The sequence below is a fragment of the Choloepus didactylus genome, chromosome 2 (assembly GCF_015220235.1).
Source record: "Choloepus didactylus isolate mChoDid1 chromosome 2, mChoDid1.pri, whole genome shotgun sequence".
NCBI classification, from domain to species: Eukaryota; Metazoa; Chordata; class Mammalia; order Pilosa; family Megalonychidae; genus Choloepus; species Choloepus didactylus.
In genome coordinates this window covers 232645916-232663728 of record NC_051308.1, presented here as the reverse complement: position 1 = coordinate 232663728, position 17813 = coordinate 232645916, and the positions used below count along the sequence as shown (strand labels likewise).

General features: G+C 58.4%; 1 protein-coding gene across 12 annotated transcripts in view; it reads left to right on the top strand.

Moving 5' to 3' along the window:
• The window catches only part of ARHGEF10L (Rho guanine nucleotide exchange factor 10 like), a 167741-nt gene that overhangs the window by 137642 nt on the left and 12286 nt on the right, over window positions 1–17813 (top strand). For 6 of the 12 annotated variants that reach the window (XM_037828364.1, XM_037828365.1, XM_037828368.1 and 3 more), the window contains 2 exons: window positions 79–135; window positions 941–1089. In XM_037828364.1, the coding sequence (XP_037684292.1) occupies window positions 79–135; window positions 941–1089 (206 nt within the window). The remainder of the gene's footprint in view (window positions 1–78; window positions 136–940; window positions 1090–17813) is intronic. The other 6 variants (XM_037828367.1, XM_037828366.1, XM_037828371.1 and 3 more) reach the window with 1 other exon arrangement.

The following is a 17813-nucleotide window of genomic DNA, read 5'->3' as shown; positions in this document are numbered from 1 at the left end:
CAGTGCCCATCCAGGTCCCTTGGCCTGCCCACCCACAGGGACTGAATGGCTCCTACAACCTGATCCCTCCTGTCCTAGGGGCGGTGGCACCGCTGGAGGAGGAAGGTTCTCAGAGACCTTGGAGTGGATGGGAAGGCAAGATTCAGTCTAGATACGTAAGCCATGGTGTCAGAAAAGTCCTCAGAGACAGTCTCGTTACCACCACCCTGCACCCATTTTACAGATGGGGAAACTGAGGCCTTGGGAAGGAGAGAAAGGTACTCAAAGTCCTTAGTGAGTTGGTAGCAGAACCAGGGCCAGACCCAAGTCTCCTGACTCTTAGTCCAGGACACTTCGCATGTACCGTGCTGCCTTCGTGGCCTGGCCTTGCGTGGAAGTTGCCTCTTCTGAGAAGCCTCCCTGGATTTCCGCTGTGCAGCACTTAGTCCCTTCTGCCACAGCAGTGCTCAAGGCCCCATTTGTACACCTGGCCATTTGCACGTGTTGCCTTGTAGGGTGACTCTTGTTACCCGTTGGTTTCTCCTACCTTTGGGGATTTCCTTGGGGGCTAGAGCCATGTTAGATTCCTCTGTCTTCACAGCGTCCAGGGCATGGCCTGGGATAGAGGAGGTGCTTGCTAAGTGTGTGTGTAATGAATGAGGGAGAGGGAGAAAGAGAGGGGGAGATGGAGGGAGGGAGGGAGGGGAGAGGAAGGGGAAGGAAGGAAGAATGAATGAACTGGGGGCCTGGTCTCCAAGGGGGTGGAACATAAATGGTGGGAGTTAGAGGCAGATGAAACAGCCCCTAATCTAGCTGGAAGGAGGGGGAAGGGCCTTGGGAAGGGGCAGGAGGGTGCTGCTGAGCCAGGCTGGACCCTGCCAGTTCCAAGGGCAAGAGGAGCCCTGGCCCCTGCCCCGTGTGCCCCCTGCCATCTTGACCCGCTTCCCCCTTCTCCCTCCAGGAGGAGTCCCGTGGGACCTAGAGTGCCCTCCTGTGTGCCTGACCGTGGGGCCAGGGCCAGTCCGCACACTGCTGAGCCTGGAGGATGCTGTGTGGGCCAGCTGTGGGTCCTGGGTCACCGTCCTGGATGCCACCACTCTGCAGACTCAGGTACTGGTGGGCTTTGTGGCTCGTGGCCCCGGCCCATGGGGCCATCTGCCCTGCACACCCTTGTGGACCCTTCTCAGCACCCAGCTGGGTCTCAGGGATTGAGCCAGACGGAGTCTGCTGGGCCCTGCCCACTGCCCCACCTCCCTGGGCCTGCAATGGGCTGCGATCCGGGTCCTGACGTGTGTCCATTGCTGCCTGTGGGAGTGGGACTGGGGACGGGGCTCCCTGTTCTTGGACTTTACCCACGGAGCCCGGCTGTGCTGAGGGTGCGGCCAGTGTGGACATAGCCGTCCTGGAGGCTGGCGCGTCAGGCACTGTGTCCTGCCCTGCTCCATGGGGAGTGCTGCCCCTGCCTCTGATGGGGACTGGCCCTGGGGGCTCATTTCTGGCCCAGCCTGGGCCCACATCTGCCACGGACCACCACCTCTGGCCTCTCATGCCCCAGGGTCCGTTCTGGGGGCTGGTATGTGAGTTGGGAGCAACTCCCCGGGTGGAATTTTCGTGATGTTTATGGCCAGCTGATTTGTTTGGATTCATAATTTAGAACGAGCCGCCGCCAGGTCCAGAGCGGGGCTTTGGGTCTAGATCTTGGTTGGAGCAGGCAGGCCCCAGTGTGCCCACTCAAGGGGGAGCTCTTGGTCTGCCTCCTTGGTTAGCTGCTGCTCAGCTACAAGTGGACACTTACCAGCGAGGCAGGCCCCCCACTGGTGTTTGGGAGCCGGGAAATCTCAGGGGGCCTGAGCTGGGTCTGAGCTGGGTGGGTGAGATCCAGAACCGAGGGTCATGGCCCCTACTCTGCCCTGCCTGCTTTCTGGTTTGTGGAGGCCGGTGCTGCTGTCTTTGGGGCTGAGCAAACCTGGCTCTGGTGTTCGATCTGCCACTCGCCAGCTGGGTGCTGGCTCCCTTTCGTGAGCGTTGGTTTGCCCTTGACCCTCCCCAGTGTCCTCTCGTTCACTGAGTAAGATAAAGTCACAGCGCCTGACCTGGGCCATTGCTGGGGATATCTGAGGGCCACGGTGGCTGTGGGGAAGGGGAGGTGGGGGTCACTAGAACCTGGCACTGGTGACCTCAGCCAGTGGGTCAAGAGGCAGTGCCGGGTGTAAAACTGGGTTTGGGTTTTGAGCCCTCATTGTCCTTTGTGGAGAATAGGGCTGGGGGCTCATTGTGTCTCCTGGGCTGTCCCTGGGATGCCTCCCTGCAGGGCCTGCTTGAGCAGTACCCACCCCATGCCTGGGAGATGGCACCGAGGCTTCTTGGAGCTTTGTCCTTGCTGGGCCACGGGGGATTAGCTCTGGGGTGGGGTCGGCAAAGTGTCACAAGGGACGGAAACTGCTTCCCCAGGGTGGCTGATTTCTTGGCCCTCTCTCTCCTGGGTGGAGCTGCATGTGCAGGGGCCCCTGAGCAATTATACAGACTCCTTCTCCAGCTTCTGATCCCTTTGGAAGCTGCCCTGCTACCCCCTCACCTTGGAACTCCCCTCCGAGGGCTTTTCACCTCCTTGCCCTCTGAGAGGAAGCCAAGCAAGCAGGCTTTGCCTGGGCCCCTGACAGACCTGGGTCTCGGGCTGTTTAGCAAAAGGAGGGACGGTGCTTCATCTCTGACCCCTTGGCCTGCTGTCCCTGGGGTCCCCGTCCCTGAGCAGCCTAGCATTGTCCCCTCTAAGCTTCTCCACTGCTAACACCCAGACACAGGTCTGACCCCGCCCCTAGAGGAGAATGGGGTGAACAGATGCACCCAGCCAGGGGCCCCATGCACTGGGCGCCCGAGTTAGGCAGGGGGGAATGGAGACTCAGCCGCTGCCCTTGGGGGGTCTCCAGTCTGATGGGTGAGACACAGCCCCCCCTCGGTACAGGGAAAGTCAGTACAGAGACACGAAGAAGCCAGGAGGCAGAGAGAGGATGGGAAAGGAAGGTGGGGCCCTCAGGTTCCCTGTTGACCAGAGGGACTCAGTGCGGCCAGCAGGGGAAACAGGAGGGAGAGAGAGGAGGCAGGCTGGGAACTGAGAGGTGCTGCCGAGGAGGGATGGTCTGCCACGGTCAGGAGGCCACAGGACTCCAGAACCACAGGCAGGGGCCTTGGGAGCCCAGAAGCAGCGTCTGCCTGGGGATTGTGGGGGTTGCGGGAGGGAGGAGGCTTGGGCAGCAGGGCCCGGAGTTGGTGAGGGCAGGGCCCCATGTGCCCCAGGCTCTCCTGGCAGACCTTCTGGAGGGGAGAAGTCATCAAGGGCTGCAGTCCCCCTGGGCTGCCACAGATGGGACCCCGCCCTGCCCCTGCCCGGCTGTGTAACTGCGGACAAACCCCCTTGCCCCCTGGGCCTCAGCCAGTTCATCTGTACAATGGGATGATGTGTGCGCCTTGCAGCGTGACTGTGCGGCTGCACGAGGGCGTTTGTGGGAAAGGGCGGCTGCACCCAGGGCCCCGCAGGCGGCAGGCAGGGCCGTGAGCACTCGGGATCGTGGTTATGGGCTGATGGAAATCCTTGTTCCTCTACACGCGGCTTATTTGGAAAATGGAGCTCCTCGTGTCGAGGGGGCTCAGCCAATGGGGTGGGCCGGCCCAGCCTCCCGCTCCCTGGAAGGAAGGCCTCCTCTTGCTGATGGCTGCTCTTGGAGCAGGAGAGACAGAGGGACGAAGGGAAGGACGGGGCTGCCGGGCGGGGCCCTGCGCAGCTCACACTCGTCCTTGCCCCTCACCCGCCGCCCTGTGGTCCTGCCCAGCCCCTGGCGCTTAGCTTAGTTCCTGCCGGGCTGTCCTGAGGCCGGGCTGCCACTAGGCTCCGGCCGGAGGCTGCGATGCCTCCAGGTTAGTCTGGACCGGCCGCTCTGAAGAGGTCGATATGGCCTTCCCCCTGCCCTGCATCCGTGGAGGGCGCCGGTGGGGTGGGAGGGGGTGCCCCTGCCACAGCCCGGGAAGCGGAAAAGTTGCAGCGCACAGCTCGCCTCCGGTACACACAATCGCCCGGCGGGGTAGCAAGGTGCTCGCGGTGCAGAGTTAACGACGCTGTGGCTCACGCTGCTCAGAACCAGGAGGAAACCGCCCTGCGCGGCGCCCACCGGGCTGGGAAGGCTCAGCCGGGCTGCAGCTAATGAGTGCTGCCTGCTCCCGCTCCAGCTCACCTCGGTGCCCGTGCCCGCCTCTGCCACTCTACCAGGCAGGTGGGAAAGCAACGGCCTGAGGCTGGGTGCACCCGGGGCTTGGGCACCTGCAGACATTGCCTGGCCGGGAAAGGTGCAGTGGTCTGCGGCAGGATGGCTCACCCTGAGCAAGGGCTAAGGAGAGGGTGTCCCCTACTCCCCTACCAGCAGGGATGGGTCCCCCCACTCCCAGGCTGGAGAGAGCCCCCTGTAGGGAGTTGAGATACTCAAGGATATTGTTGTCTGAGGGCCTGGCTAGGGTGGCTGTGGCTCAAAGGTAAGGAAAGAAGGGGTTAATCTAGGGATTGCATTAGCTCCTTTTTTTGATTTCTCCCACCTAGGAAGTAATAATAACATTTATTGAGTGCCTAGTGTGGACCAGGCATGGGTTTATGTACTTTATACATTTTAATCCATTTCATCCTCAAATAATCCTAAGAGATGAATGTTACTATTTCCATGTTACATGAGGAAACAGAGGTACAGAGAGGGTAATTAACTTTCCCAAGGTCACACAGCTAGAAAGTGGCAGAGTCGGGATTTGAACGCGGGCATCTAGCTGCAGGGTCTGTGCCTTTAGTGCAGTCTCCTGTGGCTGCATTGTGCCACCCAGTTTTCTGTCCTGTTGCGTGTAACTCGGGGAGCTCACATTTGTTTATGTGCTTGTGCGTCCCGCCAGCACCTCCCCCAGGCCTGGACCGGGACTGTGCATCTTTGTTTCGTGTGGTTGGCACACAGCAAGGGCTTGTTAGTAAGTGGTCATGGTGGATGAACGATGGATGTTTTCAGTGTCTCTGATTTTCTAGGGCCTCGTGTAAGGTGCAGAGGGAGGGAAATGAATAAGACTGGTCTTGGCTCTCCAGGAGCTCAGGGTCTCGTGCAGGGAGACAGACCCAGGACTGTCAATTGGCCCAGCGGGATGAGACCTGTGGGATGGGGCAAGCCTAGGTCTGAAGGCCCAGGGGAGGGAGAACAGGTGCCAGACCCAGCTGAAGGATGGGACAGGGGCAGGACCCATCTGGGAAGGTGTCCTGGAGGACAGGACCCCTGAGCTGAGGCTGGGCAGGTGAGTGGGATGTGATGGTTGAAGGAAGAGGGGAAGCAGGGGAGGGTGCTCCAAGCAGAGAAGGCAAGTGAGCCGGAAATCAGGCTGGAAGCAGCCGGTGGTGTGCAGGGTGCTGAGTGGCCTGGACGCTTCTGAGTGAAAGGCAGGGAGCTCTGAGTTGGACCCACCCCTGGGCTGTCTCCATCAGGATGCACTTGGCCTGGCTCATGCCTCTTGCCCCGCAGGTCCCTAACCTCGCTCATCGTCTCCCCTGTGGAGCACATGCCCGTGGCCTGACTGGATTTTACGCTCACCCACCGGCTGCTTGTTCAGCTCCTTGATCCCAGCGGAGGCAGCAGCAAGGCCTGTTAAATAGTAATGTAGCTCACCAGGGCCTGTGTCAACACCGCATCCTCCGTGTTCATTATCTAGATCGCCACCTTCAAAGTCTAATCCAGTTGTCTGGAGTTCATTTTCACCGATTGCTGGAGGGGGAAGCCGGCTGTGGGATGATTGTTGCATCTTAATTTAAAAAAAAAAAACCTTACTGGGGACAGGCTGACGGCCTGCAGGTTGCTGGGTGTGTGCTGCTGGGCAGCGCTGCTCCCTGAGAGTGCATGGGCTGACGTCTCTATCCCCCAGCCCATGTGAGGGTGCAGAGGGGTGGGGGGGCTGCGGGCCCGGCCGGGCTGTGAATGTGCAAGATGCTGTTGGATCCTTGCAGCGCCCCGGGAGAGCACAGCTGCACCCGTTTTACTGTTGGAGTGAGGTGCTGGCGCCAGGCCCTTTGACTTGTAGGCTGGCACCCACCACCCACCAGCCGGGCGGGCCGGTCTAGGGACAAGCCACGCTCCTTCCCATCCCCCGGCCTTTTGCCTCTGCTGTTCCCTCTGCCTGGAACAGCGTCTCCACCTGTTTCCCTTGGGCAGCTCCTTCTTGCCATTCAGGTCCTGGCTCAACTGCTGCCTCCACGGGGCCTTCCCCGACCGCTCCCTCTGAGTCCCCACTGTCACACTCTTGTCTCACCCCGGCTTTGTCATCGTCACAGTGCATGTCGCTTTCAGAAATTACCTCGTTGGTTGTCATCTGCACCCACTAGGATGTGAGCTCTGTGAAAACGGGGCCAGGCACAGAGCAGCCCCAGCAAGTGCACGTGGAGTGGCCGTGTGGATGCCTTTTTTCCCATGTGGTGGTGCAACCTCTGGAAACACAAGCTGGTTGCAAGGAGCGTGCGAGGCTGTGCTGTGAGTTCTGGGTGGAAAGTTGGAAATCTGGGCTGACCAAGGCTGGGGCCTCTGGGGCCAGGTGGGGAAGTCTCCCAGGGGGAAGGACTCGTCATGCCTTTGAGGAAATTGAGGGGAGAGGCCGTGCCCAGAGGAGGTGGGGAGGAAATTGGGTGAAGGGACCGTCAGAGGGTCTGAGGCCAGTGGGTGGGCCCTGCCTAGACGGCGGCCAGTGCTGCAGGGTACAGTGGGGGTTTCCACTTGACTCCAGGGAAGGACTGTTCTTCCAAAGCCATGGGAGGTGGTTGGGACAGCTGTCACCTCAGGACCGGGGACCCCCGCCTCTGACCGTGCCCCTTGTGCCAGCCTTGGGTGTTTCCATGGCAACGCCCCCTCCCCCACAGAGCCCCGCTAAGCAGATTCTGGACCTCCTTGGTGGAGTTGCAGAAGCACAAGTCTGGGGGATGCTCCCAGCGCTGCCTGGAAAGTGCCGGAGCACAGGGGAGTCGGGGCTGTGTTTGGACACCTGTCCTGGCTCTTGCTGCACAGGGCATTTGGGAAAGTTAGTTGGGGAACCCCTCTCCCATAGATCTGCCTCCTCCACCCTTCCTGGGAGAGGCCTGTCTGGACCCCCCAGGCTTCCCACACACACTGGGTCACACCCCCTGCGACCCACTGATGTGGCCCCTTGCCATCCTTCATGGCTGCATGCTGACGCTTTGGGGAAGATTGTTGGATTCCCCAGACTGGACCTCTTAGGGCGGGGCGAACGACATCCTGTTGGCCGCTGTGGCCCGGCTGGAGCTCTGGGGCCGACACCAGGCCTGTCACGTAGTAGGTGCTCAGTAAAGGGGTGAGGCACCGAAGGACACCCTGAGGGCACCGTGAGGGAAATGGCTCTATCTGGGTTGTTTCTGCTTAATGGTGGAGGGCGATGGGGCAGGGGGGCGTACAGAGCCGTTGGCCGGGGGCTTGAGTTGAGCAGGTGACAGGCACTTACCAAGTGCACTGTGTGAGGAGCCTGGTGCCCTCACCTCCCGCCCTAGCCGCGTGGGCCTCAGGGACCCACACTAACATTTTCTGTCCCAGCCCAACAGAGAGGAAACAACTCTGGGTTCCTGGACACCAGCGGTCCCCAGATTGCCTCCCCATGCACCCCCTCTTCCCCACCCCTAATTTTCACGTTTAGTGCCCAAACTTCGTTTGCATGTATTAGATGTTGTAAATCTATCATAACAGTGTGACGCGCCATGAATAATGCATCACTGGGCTGTATTAGTTTTCTGTCTTCTGTCTTATTTATGACACGAAACGGGTGGGAATTTGCAAAAGCAAAATCCAGACGCGCAGAGCTCCCTGGGTAAGGGGATGCAGATTAGTGTGGAGGCCAGAAAACTCGCCGGGTTCCCACGGTCCCCTGGAGCTGCCCGGCAGAAGTGCCCACGCTTGAACCGCTAGTGTGCACGGGGTCAGGGGTCACTCCCTCCACTGGGCGTCTCTGCTCAGCACTTTCGTTTTAAATTTTTTTAAATGTGTGTATCATTGTTATTGTTGTCATTCTGTTATTTTCTTTAAATTAAAAGGCCAGTGAAAGTTGAGAAACTGGTTTACTAAAGTTGTGGAGACTTTCCACAAGAAGGCGCAACAGTAACAAGTTCAAAAGGAGGGTGAGCATTCTCCAAGCATCGGGAAGGGGCGAGGTTAGACATCCAGAAGAACTCCCCTTTAGGAAGCTTGGGGAAGGCAGAAGGTGGGGAAGTCCCCTTCCCTGGGAGCGTTTTAGGGTCAGGAAATGGAGGGGCTGGGGCCGGGGATGCAGACTCTGCTCCGAGGGGTCTGGGGGCTTGGAAGGAACATCTCAGGGTCCGTCTTGTGGGTCAGGGGCTGGCTTAGGGGCGGGTCCCTAGGCCCCTCTCTCCTCACCTGGATGAGCTCAGATCTTACCTCTGTTGAATATTTGATCTCCCCCAATGGCTTAGGTTGATGAAAGGTTCATGGCTTAAAAAAAAGATTGAAGCCATTGGCTCAGGGAACAGGCTTCCTGGAGCTGTGACTGAAACTGGAGGAGTAAAAGGGGGCTGGAAAGGGAAGTTGGACAAGGGACCACGGTGGAGAGACCAGACGGGGCACAGGTGGTGAAGGGGTGGACGACAGCAGGAGGGGCCAGTCCGTGTCCTTCTGCCCCCCCTCTTCTCAGAGCTCTGTCCCCCCTTCACAGAGCTCTCCCACACCCCTCTCCGCAGCCCCACCTCTTCTGGCACTCGCTTCTCCTCTGAGCCCTGAGCAGGGGTGGGCAGGACAGACCCCAGGGGAGCAGCTGCCCCATCCTGGAACATGGCACGTGGTCTCTGCCAGGGCTCTCTGGGCTCTATTGGGGGTGGGGGGTGGGGTGACAACCAGAGTCAAGAGACCCAAATACCTGGGGAGAGAAGGGAGCTTTGTAGGATGGGTGGCAAGATGACACCCATGGCCAGACAAGTCCAGCCTGGCTCAGGGGAGGTGCCCTGGACAAGGGGGCCTTGCCCCGTGGAAGTAAGGCCGGTCGGCCCCTGTGCACGAGCCTGGTTGTGGGGTGCAGACCCAGCCTACCACTGAGCCCAGGGGAGCAGTGGGCAGCATGGCCTGGGTGCTGGGCCCAGCCTCCGGGAGCAGGCTCAGGGAGGTGGGTGGACTGGAGCAGCGCCTCAGCAGTTGCCGAGCGGTGTGAGCAGACAAGGGGGTGCAAGAATGGCGTGTGTGTGTGTGTGTGCACATGTGTATTCATGTGAGAGAGGGGGAGATTGGTTGATTGTGTTGATATCATATAGGCCCTTGACTGCCGGTTTGAGTCTTTTTGAGACTGTCCATTTGGGGCCTGGGAGTCTGAATCAAGCCGGGGGCCCCAAGCCCCTGTGCGTCTCCGGGCCCCTCTGGACTGGACTGGGCTTCTCTTCTCCCTCCATTGCTCTCGGAGACTCTGGCCTTTCAAGCGGCTGCTGCTGTCTCCTCCAAAGTCTCAGGAGTGGGCTTGTGCCTGGACACTGGGGATGGACCCTCCTGTACCCCTCACCTAACGCCCCACACCGGAGGGCAGGATGGTGGCCTTGGCCAAGCCAGCTCGCCCCTGCTACAGAAGCTTGGGAACCCAGGGTCTCGGCTGCCACAGCACAGCCCGTCACTCCCCCTCTGGTCAAGCCCAGGCTAGGAGGTGTGGGGGTCGGTGGAGGGCCGGGCCACGTTTCCACCCTTCGAGCAGCACGTGGGACATTTTCTGGGCTCACGTGGAGGCTTGGCCGCCAGAGGATCTTTCCAGAACAGATCCCCCATCACACCTGCTTCAGAACCAAGTCAAGGCCCTCCTGGGCTGAGTCGCTCTCTCTTCCTGCAAGGCCCCCCTTCTCTAGCTGCCACTCCCCCGACAGGCCCCCATTCCCTGCAGGCTCTGTCCAGGCCCGTTCATGCCCCTGTACCTTTGCCCCTGCCATCCCCCTTGCCGAGGATGCCCTTGCCAGTCTCCTGGGTCTGCAGAATCTTATTGCTCGCTCACTCAGGCTCAGTCCCTTTCTCCCTGAAGCCTGACTGCCCCCTGCCCCTGCCAGTTCTTTGTTTGCTTCCTCCTCTGTGCTCCCTCTTTCCTCAGCTTCCAGCGCGATCACCCTCACCCCGGCGGGGCGTACACAGGAGGCTGAGGTCCCCCTACCATGGCTCAGGCCTGGGCACAGGCCCCTGCGAAGGTCTGCTGAACGAGCAACTGAGAACAAGAAAGGGGTAAAGGTGGGCCATGAGGTTGGTCCACGGGGAATGGGAAATGAGACTCTGCCCGGCAACGAGCTAAACTTCATTCAACCCCTACTGTGTGCCAGGGGTCCAGCCAAGAGCCTCTGACCACATGGGAAATGTGGTCAGAGAAACAATCTCAATCACTCTCTTATGTTGTCTCACTCACAAGGACTCAGCTCTTCTCTTGCTCTTATCTCTGTCCATTTCTCCCCCCACCCCCGGTCTCTCCCCAGCTCCTCCAGCCCCCTGCCCAGAAGAGAGCACTGGCCAGGGCTTCCTTCCCTGTGCTGGGCTCCCACAGCTGTCCCCGCCCTCATGGACCTGCCTCTCCAGGGTGGGGGTGGGGGTGGGGGGTGGAGGGTCCTGGGGGGCGGAGACCTCTGCCACCACTGAGTGAATGCTGAGACCCGCTTGTCCCAGAGGTTGCTCCCAGCTCTTTGCCAAGTGGAGACTCGTGTGGTCTTCCCAATGATCCTATGCTGGAGCCACTATTATGACCCCCATTTTAAAGTCGAGGAAACTGAGGCAGTACTGGTGAAGTTGGGGCCTGAGCCCTGGCAGCCTGGCCCGACCCTGTAGCCTCACTGCCTCTCTCAAGCATAAACAGACAACGGGGTAACTTGTGGCAACGGAAGGGCTGCGAAGAAGGTGAGCATGCAGACCTCAGCTCCGCTCTGCCCTGGCTGTTGTTTCCCCCGGCCTCCCACCCCATCTGACCCTCAGTTTCCCTGTCGGGATGGAGACACAGTGTTGTCCCTTCCTCGTAGGGGTTGCAGGGGTGCCGTGAGGGGAGACGAGGGGAGTGCAGCCTGGGCATGCCCAGGAGCCAGAGGTGCCGCCCCACTCCTCCGTCTGTGCCCGCTCAGTGCAAAGTCCCATGGTGCCCAGGGCAGGGGGCACCAGGCAGCTGCCCCCCAGCTCCGCCCTGACACTTGCTTGTCCAGGGCAAGGCTGGAGCAGCTGGTGAAGGAAGACCCCTGGGAAAGGTGTTTGGGGCTCCAGGTGGTCTCAAGGGTCAATGCCGGGGAAGAAACACTGCACTGGCCTCATAATTGAAGAAACAGAAGGAAATTAAGTGCAGTTAATGAGGAGAATATCAGTGCCTCACATTGTGAGATGCTTTCTATTGTCCATTCTCCAGAATGGCCCAATGCACTGATGGATTTTGGTTTAGTTTTGGTTTCAAAGGGAAACGTTGCGTGGCCATGTCAGGGTGCCTCTCCGCCGTGGCACGTCCCGTGTGTCTTGGTCTGGGCTGTGGTTGGGTGGTGAGGGCTGAACCTCATATCTGTTCCCACCTTCATGTTCCTTAGGTGCTTCGTGATGAGGAAGCTTTTGTACAGGAATCCTTAACTTGTGGGGGGTGGTGAGGGTGGTTTACAGGCCATTTTGAGACATTGGCAAAAACCATTGAAGAATGCACCAAAGACACCAGGTTTTGCACAGTGAATTACAAAGTGGATTGTTAAAGAAAAATTTGGGCCTGGCCATCAGTCTTGGAGCTGGCAGGGACAGCTGTCCCACCGTCTCTCCTGGACTCTCCAGAGCTAGGGCATCTGCTGAAGTCTCTTGCTAGAGAGGAGAGACCTGATTCCCACTTTACAGGTAAGAAAACTGAGTCCCAGAGATGCCAACTGACTTCCTGGTAAGGGGTGGAGGTGGACGCCGGATCTTAAGCCTCCTTGGAAATGAGTCAGGAAGGGCAGGTCTGCTTCCGGCAAATGGTCCTTGGCCTCTGCTTGTCAACCTCCTAAAGCTGGAGTGTTCAGGTGTTGGACGGAGCCCACAGAAAGGTGTCCATCTGTGGCTTGGAGATAGAGTGTGGGCTCTGAGTCCTTTTATGGTGACCAGCTGTCCTGGTTTGCCCAGGACTCGGGGGTTCCCAGGATGTGGGCCTTTCAGTGCTAAAACAGGGACAGCCCTGCACGACTGGGATAAGGTGGTCCCTGAGGTTCGAACCCTGGCTTTCCCGTTTCCTAAGCACTGCGACTTTGCAAGCGTCACTTGGCTTCAGTCTGTTCCTCAGGGGACAGAGGGAGTTGGGCTCACGGCTGTGAACACAGGGCCTCCCCACGTGCTGGGCAGCAGTCCCCGTGACCTCAGGCCTCCGTCCCCTGCTGGCAGAGTAACCCCATGCTGGTGATTTCTCAAAGCCCTCAGCGTGATGGTGCCCCCTCCCAGGTTGGAGGGGGATTCAATGGAGGTGGTGTTGGTGGGGGACTGGCAAGCCTCAGCGGGTGGTCTGCGGGGGTGACTGAGCAGAGAGTGGGGGCAAGAGCCCCTTCGTGGTCATGTCCTGTGTATGGGGACGGCCTGAGCATGTCCCGTGAGCCTCTCGAGTGGAGATACAAGCCCAGAGCCAGCAGGCAAGGCTCACGTCCAGCTCTGCCCCCACCCAGCAGGATCACCCAGGCTGGTGCTCCCCCTTCCTGGGCTCCTTTCCTCTTTTTTCATAAGGGGTGTCTGTGAGGTGCCTGGCCTGGCTTCGGAGAGGCCCGGCGCATGGGAGACACCCAGGGAGCACAGCTCTGCCAGCCTCGTTGCCACCTTCCCAGCAGCTCCAGCCCCCGAGAGCCCCGGAGCCCAGCGTTCCTTCCCGGCTCCTTGGCATCATCTCAGCTCTAACGACTTTGAGTACTGAGCTGTTCACCGTGGGAATTTATGGAAACTGTGCACGGCAGCATCACCTGGAGGCACATAAATATTGCACGATTGGAGGTTGGGCTGTGTCAGCACTCTTTGGGGCAGTCTCACCCATCAGGAACTCTGTGGCAGGCGCCTGCAGGGACTGTTGTGGGACTGCAGGCCAAGGACAAAGGGGACAGGGAGCCTCGGGCAGGGCCAGGACACCTGGGTTCCACCCCAGCCCCACCGGGTCAGCTCCCAACCACGCCTGCAAACTGTACCCGCTGTGTGCCGCAGTGTCTGCCGAGTCCTCACGGCACTCCATAGGGGAGGCCCTCTTCTGTCCCCATTTACAGGCCAGGGAGGAGACCCAGCCACTGGCCCGAGTCACACGGTGGGGAAGGGGTGGAGCCGGAGTCGGAACTAACCCTTGGCTCCGGCCTGCCAGCCTTTCTGGGTTTTATTTTTGTTTTTTTTTGTTTTTGTTTTTGTTTTTTAACTTTGCCTACCCACCCACTACCCTGCTGCCAACTTTTTAGTTTGAAAATTTTCAAACAACAAGAAAGTTGAAATAATACTATAACAAACCGTAAATACTATAATAAACACATATATTCTCCACCTAGTTAACTAAACATTAATATTGCACACATACAAACACAGACACACTTTTGATTTTCCTAGAACATTTAAAAGTCAGTTGCAAACATCATCCATTACCCTTTACTCCTAAAACAAATACCATACATTGGGTTAGCTTAAACAATGGGAATTTATTGGCTTACTGTGTTGAGGCCAGGAGAAGGCCACGACTGAAGCATCAGCGAGGCAGTGAGTGCTCTCTCCCAGAAGCCTGTGGCGTTCTGGGGCTGGCTGCTGGCGATCCGTGGTCCTTGGCTTTTCCATCATATGGCAATATGCATGGCATCTTCTCCTTTCTCTTCTGGGTTCCGTTGACTTCCAGCTACTGGCTGCTCTTGTGGCTTCTCTCTTCTTTACTCTGCTTATAAGGGACAAGAATAATCTGGATCACAGCCCAGCCTGATGCAGTGGGGTGACACCTTGAAGAGATCCTATGCACGGTGGGCCCCCACCCCCCAGAATGCAGACCAAGACCAAGAACATGTCCAAACTGGGGTGCACGGTTCAGTCCACCACACTCCTAAATTCTTCAGCACATCTTTCTCCTTAACAACACCACCATGAACACACCCAGGAGTTAAACATCAATACCCTGATATTATCTAGGTACTGGCCTGTGCACATTTTCCCAGTTGCCCCCCAGAATCTTTATAACTGCTCCCCCCAACCCCATCCAGCCTAGGACCACGTGCTACATTTGGTCATCATGTCTCCTTAGGCTCCTTTTAACCTAGAATTATCCCTGTGCTTTTTTTCTTTTTTGTCTCCACGATACTGACTTTTTGAAAGGCCCAAGCCTGTGTGTTATTTAAGACCCCACAATTTGGAGTTGCCAGTTGTTTCAATCTGATTGGATTCAAGTGTTTGGCCAGATTCTGCCTCGGTGGCGCCACGACCTCCTGTCACACCCCACGGGAGGCGGGAGCGCAGGTGCAGCCCATCGTCGATTGCGGGGGGGGGGGGGGGGGGGGGGGTCTCCCCGTGGGAAGGTACTGCTCTCCCTTTGTAATTAGTAAGGGGACTGTGGGCGTCCTGCTCCTCGGCAAACTTCCACCGTGGTTTCAGCACCCTTTGGTGACCCGTCGGTGGTGGCAAAATCAGGACTGTCTCATTCTGTCGTTCCTTCTACATCTATTGGTTGTTATTCTCTATTTGATTCTTCTTTAGAGAGGAGTTTTCCCTCTCCCCACCCCTGAGTTTTGTTTTACTATCACTTTAAATTCATATCTTCTTTTTAAATTTGGGGTGCTATAATCCAGGACCATCAAGGCAGGGTCAACGGGTGCCCCTCTGTGCCGGCCGCGGGGCCCTTTGGGTGCTGCCCCCGTTCCTCGAGCACCTGCTTGCTTTTGGCATCGCGTGGCCCAGGCTCACCCCATGTTCACTGCCCCAGCCGGCCATTTCCCCAGGGGTTGGGTTCTTTCAGTGGGGAGTGGTATTTAGAAATCAAGATCTGGAGACGCTCAAGGCTGCTGGGTTTCATTGTTTCTAGGCCTTATCAGCGGACACAGCCTGGAAAAAAAAATGTGACGTTCACCCTGATACCCCAAGTTCAAATCCGAGGCTGTAGAGCCCTACCCTACCCTTCTCTCACCCCTCATTTGATTCTGTCTTCTCTCCACTGGAACCCTGGCACCCAATAACACCAGTGTCCTTCGGTCACAGAAAATAGTTTCAGAATGCAGTCCAACGCCCCACCAAGCCTACTAAGGAAAGTTCCATATAGTTCTGTAAAGTCCTTTGCAGACTTTTTGTCTTTAAACAAGACAAGAGCGCACAGTCAGAGTGCTGGGCTCCCAAGCCACTTGAAGGGATTCTTTTCTGTGGGGGCACCACTGTGTTCCAATAAAACTTGGTGTACTGAAATGGGCAGCAGGCTGGATTTGGCCCAAGGACTGCTGTTTGCAGACTGCTGGTCTCGTATAGAATCCAAACAGAGCAGTCCCCCTGGCACAGGGTGGCACCCAGTAAGGAGCCAAGCCTGGAGCATGGGGCCGAGTGAGCAGAAGCACCAGGCCTTCCGGAAGCCCAGAGGAGGGCACTATTGTGCTGCTGGCAGGTGGGTAGGGGGCCTTCTTTAGGGCAGAGAGGTATAGAGTCCTCTTAGAGAGTAAGGCAGCCCCACCTCCCGGGCCCCCCAGACCAGCCACACCTGAGGTGAGACAGGAAGCCATGATCTGGGGCTGGGGTGCCAGATGGGCAATGTTTTGCTCACCCTGGCTGGGAGGAGAGAGGAGCTTGAGCTGACAGCCTTCTCTAGCAATTGATTCGGATCAAACAAACCTGAGCTCCTCTCTGGATAAGCAGACACTGTGTTTGGAGAACCAAAACAAACAACATGGGTTGTCCAAGCACAGTGGGCAGTGAGGGCTGCCTCCACACGGGGGTGCTGTGCTCCCTCCACCTGCCCCCACCTGGGGAGGTTGTGCTCCCACCACCTGCCCCTCCTAGAGGAGCTGTGCTCCTGCTGCCTGCCCCCACCTGGGGGTGCTGTGCTCCCATCACGTGCCCCTCCTAGAGGAGCTAGGCTCCCATCACCTGCCCCCACCTGGGGATGTTGTTCTCCCACCACCTGCCCCTCCTAGAGGAGCTGTGCTCCTGCTGCCTGCCCCCACCTGGGGGTGTTGTGCTCCCATCACGTGCCCCTCCTAGAGGAGCTGTGCTCCCATCACCTGCCCCCACCTGGGGGAGTTGTGCTCACACCACCTTCCCCCACCTGGATGTGTTGTGCTCCCACCACCTGCCCTCACCTGCAGATGCTGTGCTCAGCTCCCTCTGGGCCCACTGAGGCCAGCCTGTCTTTCGTTGCTGGCCTTGACCTGGGTCCAGTGGCAAGAGGCCCAGCCAGGACTCCAAGACCTGGCTCCCCCGATTTGGGCTCCTGGCTTCGGGGGGGTCCCTGAGGGCAGGCCCAGCTGACTGGCAGCCCAGAGCTACCTGAGGCATGGGACGTGAGGAGCTGGGGCTGAGCTGCAAATGCTCCGCCATTCTTCAGATTTACTGCAGCCGTTTCTCCCACCCGCCTTACCCCTTTGGGCTTAGCAGGTTTGCACAGGCGTTTTGCAAACCCCTCTGGGCCTGGAGACAAACTTGTTATTTCTCTGGAGAAATGAGCCTGGGTTTCCGCTGCCGACTTCTCTTTTAATTAGGTTCTGACAGCAGCATGCAAGGCCGGCTGGCTGCACATTCGGGCACAGCTTCCCATGGTCTCAGGCCTGTGAGTGGTTTGGCTTTTTCAGAGGCAGGAAATACCTTTGATTTCCACGGGAGTCGGGCAGGAGGCTCTGTTGGTGTGTGTTTGTGCCATCGTGTGCAAGTGTTTATTTGAGTGTGTGCTGCTTTAAGGAAAAGCCTGCAGACACAGCTTCTTGGCATCTCCCTGGCTGTCCTGCTGTGCCGTCCATTCATCCTTCTGTTGGTCGGTTGGATGTTTGTTGATGTGGGAAGTCTGTTTGGGTCTCAGCGTTGCCATCTGTAATTGGGTCCGTAACTCCTCGCTGGCAACCCCAGCAAGGCCTCTCGGGCAGTTTTCCTGGTGGAACCAGGGAGGACGGCTCAGGTCTGGGCCTCAGTGAACTTGTCTGAAGTGCAGGCTGGTTTAGGAAAGTAACTCAGACCGCTCACAGGTTTCCTTGGAGGATGGCAGGCCAGTGCCACAAGGGCTGTGGGCAGCGGAGATGGGGAAAAGGCCGGAGAGGTGGAGCTGCTGGCCCTCTGCGTGCACCGGCCGGCCACACTCAGCTTTGTGGAGGCCTTGAGGGGGCTCAGCTTCCCCGTGGATCCCAGAGACTTGGCGGCTGAGCCGTCACCTGTGTGGGATGGGGGCTGCCAAGCAAAGCATGATCCCTCCCCAACTCAGGAGCTTCTTGTTGGAGCTCCCAGTCTGAAGGAGGAGACCCCTCATCAGCCCTGAGGAGCCTGTCCTCCCTCCCCTCCCTTCCTTTCCAGTTCCCCTCAAGCCCGTCGGCCATCCCTCCCTTGCAGGTTCATAGCTCAGCCATCAGGGGCTGCTCAGCAAAAGCAGCTTCCCTGGACATGTCCCAATCTTGTCCTCTTGGGCCTGATTCTGATTGGGGATGAACACCAAGTTCTTTGGCTTGGCTCCCCAGGGAGGCCTCCCCACCCCCAAGCTTCCTCTGCTGGCTCCTTCCTCAGTGGAAAGCCTTTGGTGATTTGAACCAGGAAGGAGGGGAGCCGAGGCCAGGGCCTTAGCGGCTGTCCAGGGCGAGAGGGTCTCACCTGCTAAACCCACACTAGGCCTCCTGGGCCAGACCAGGAGACCCATCTCCCGCCACA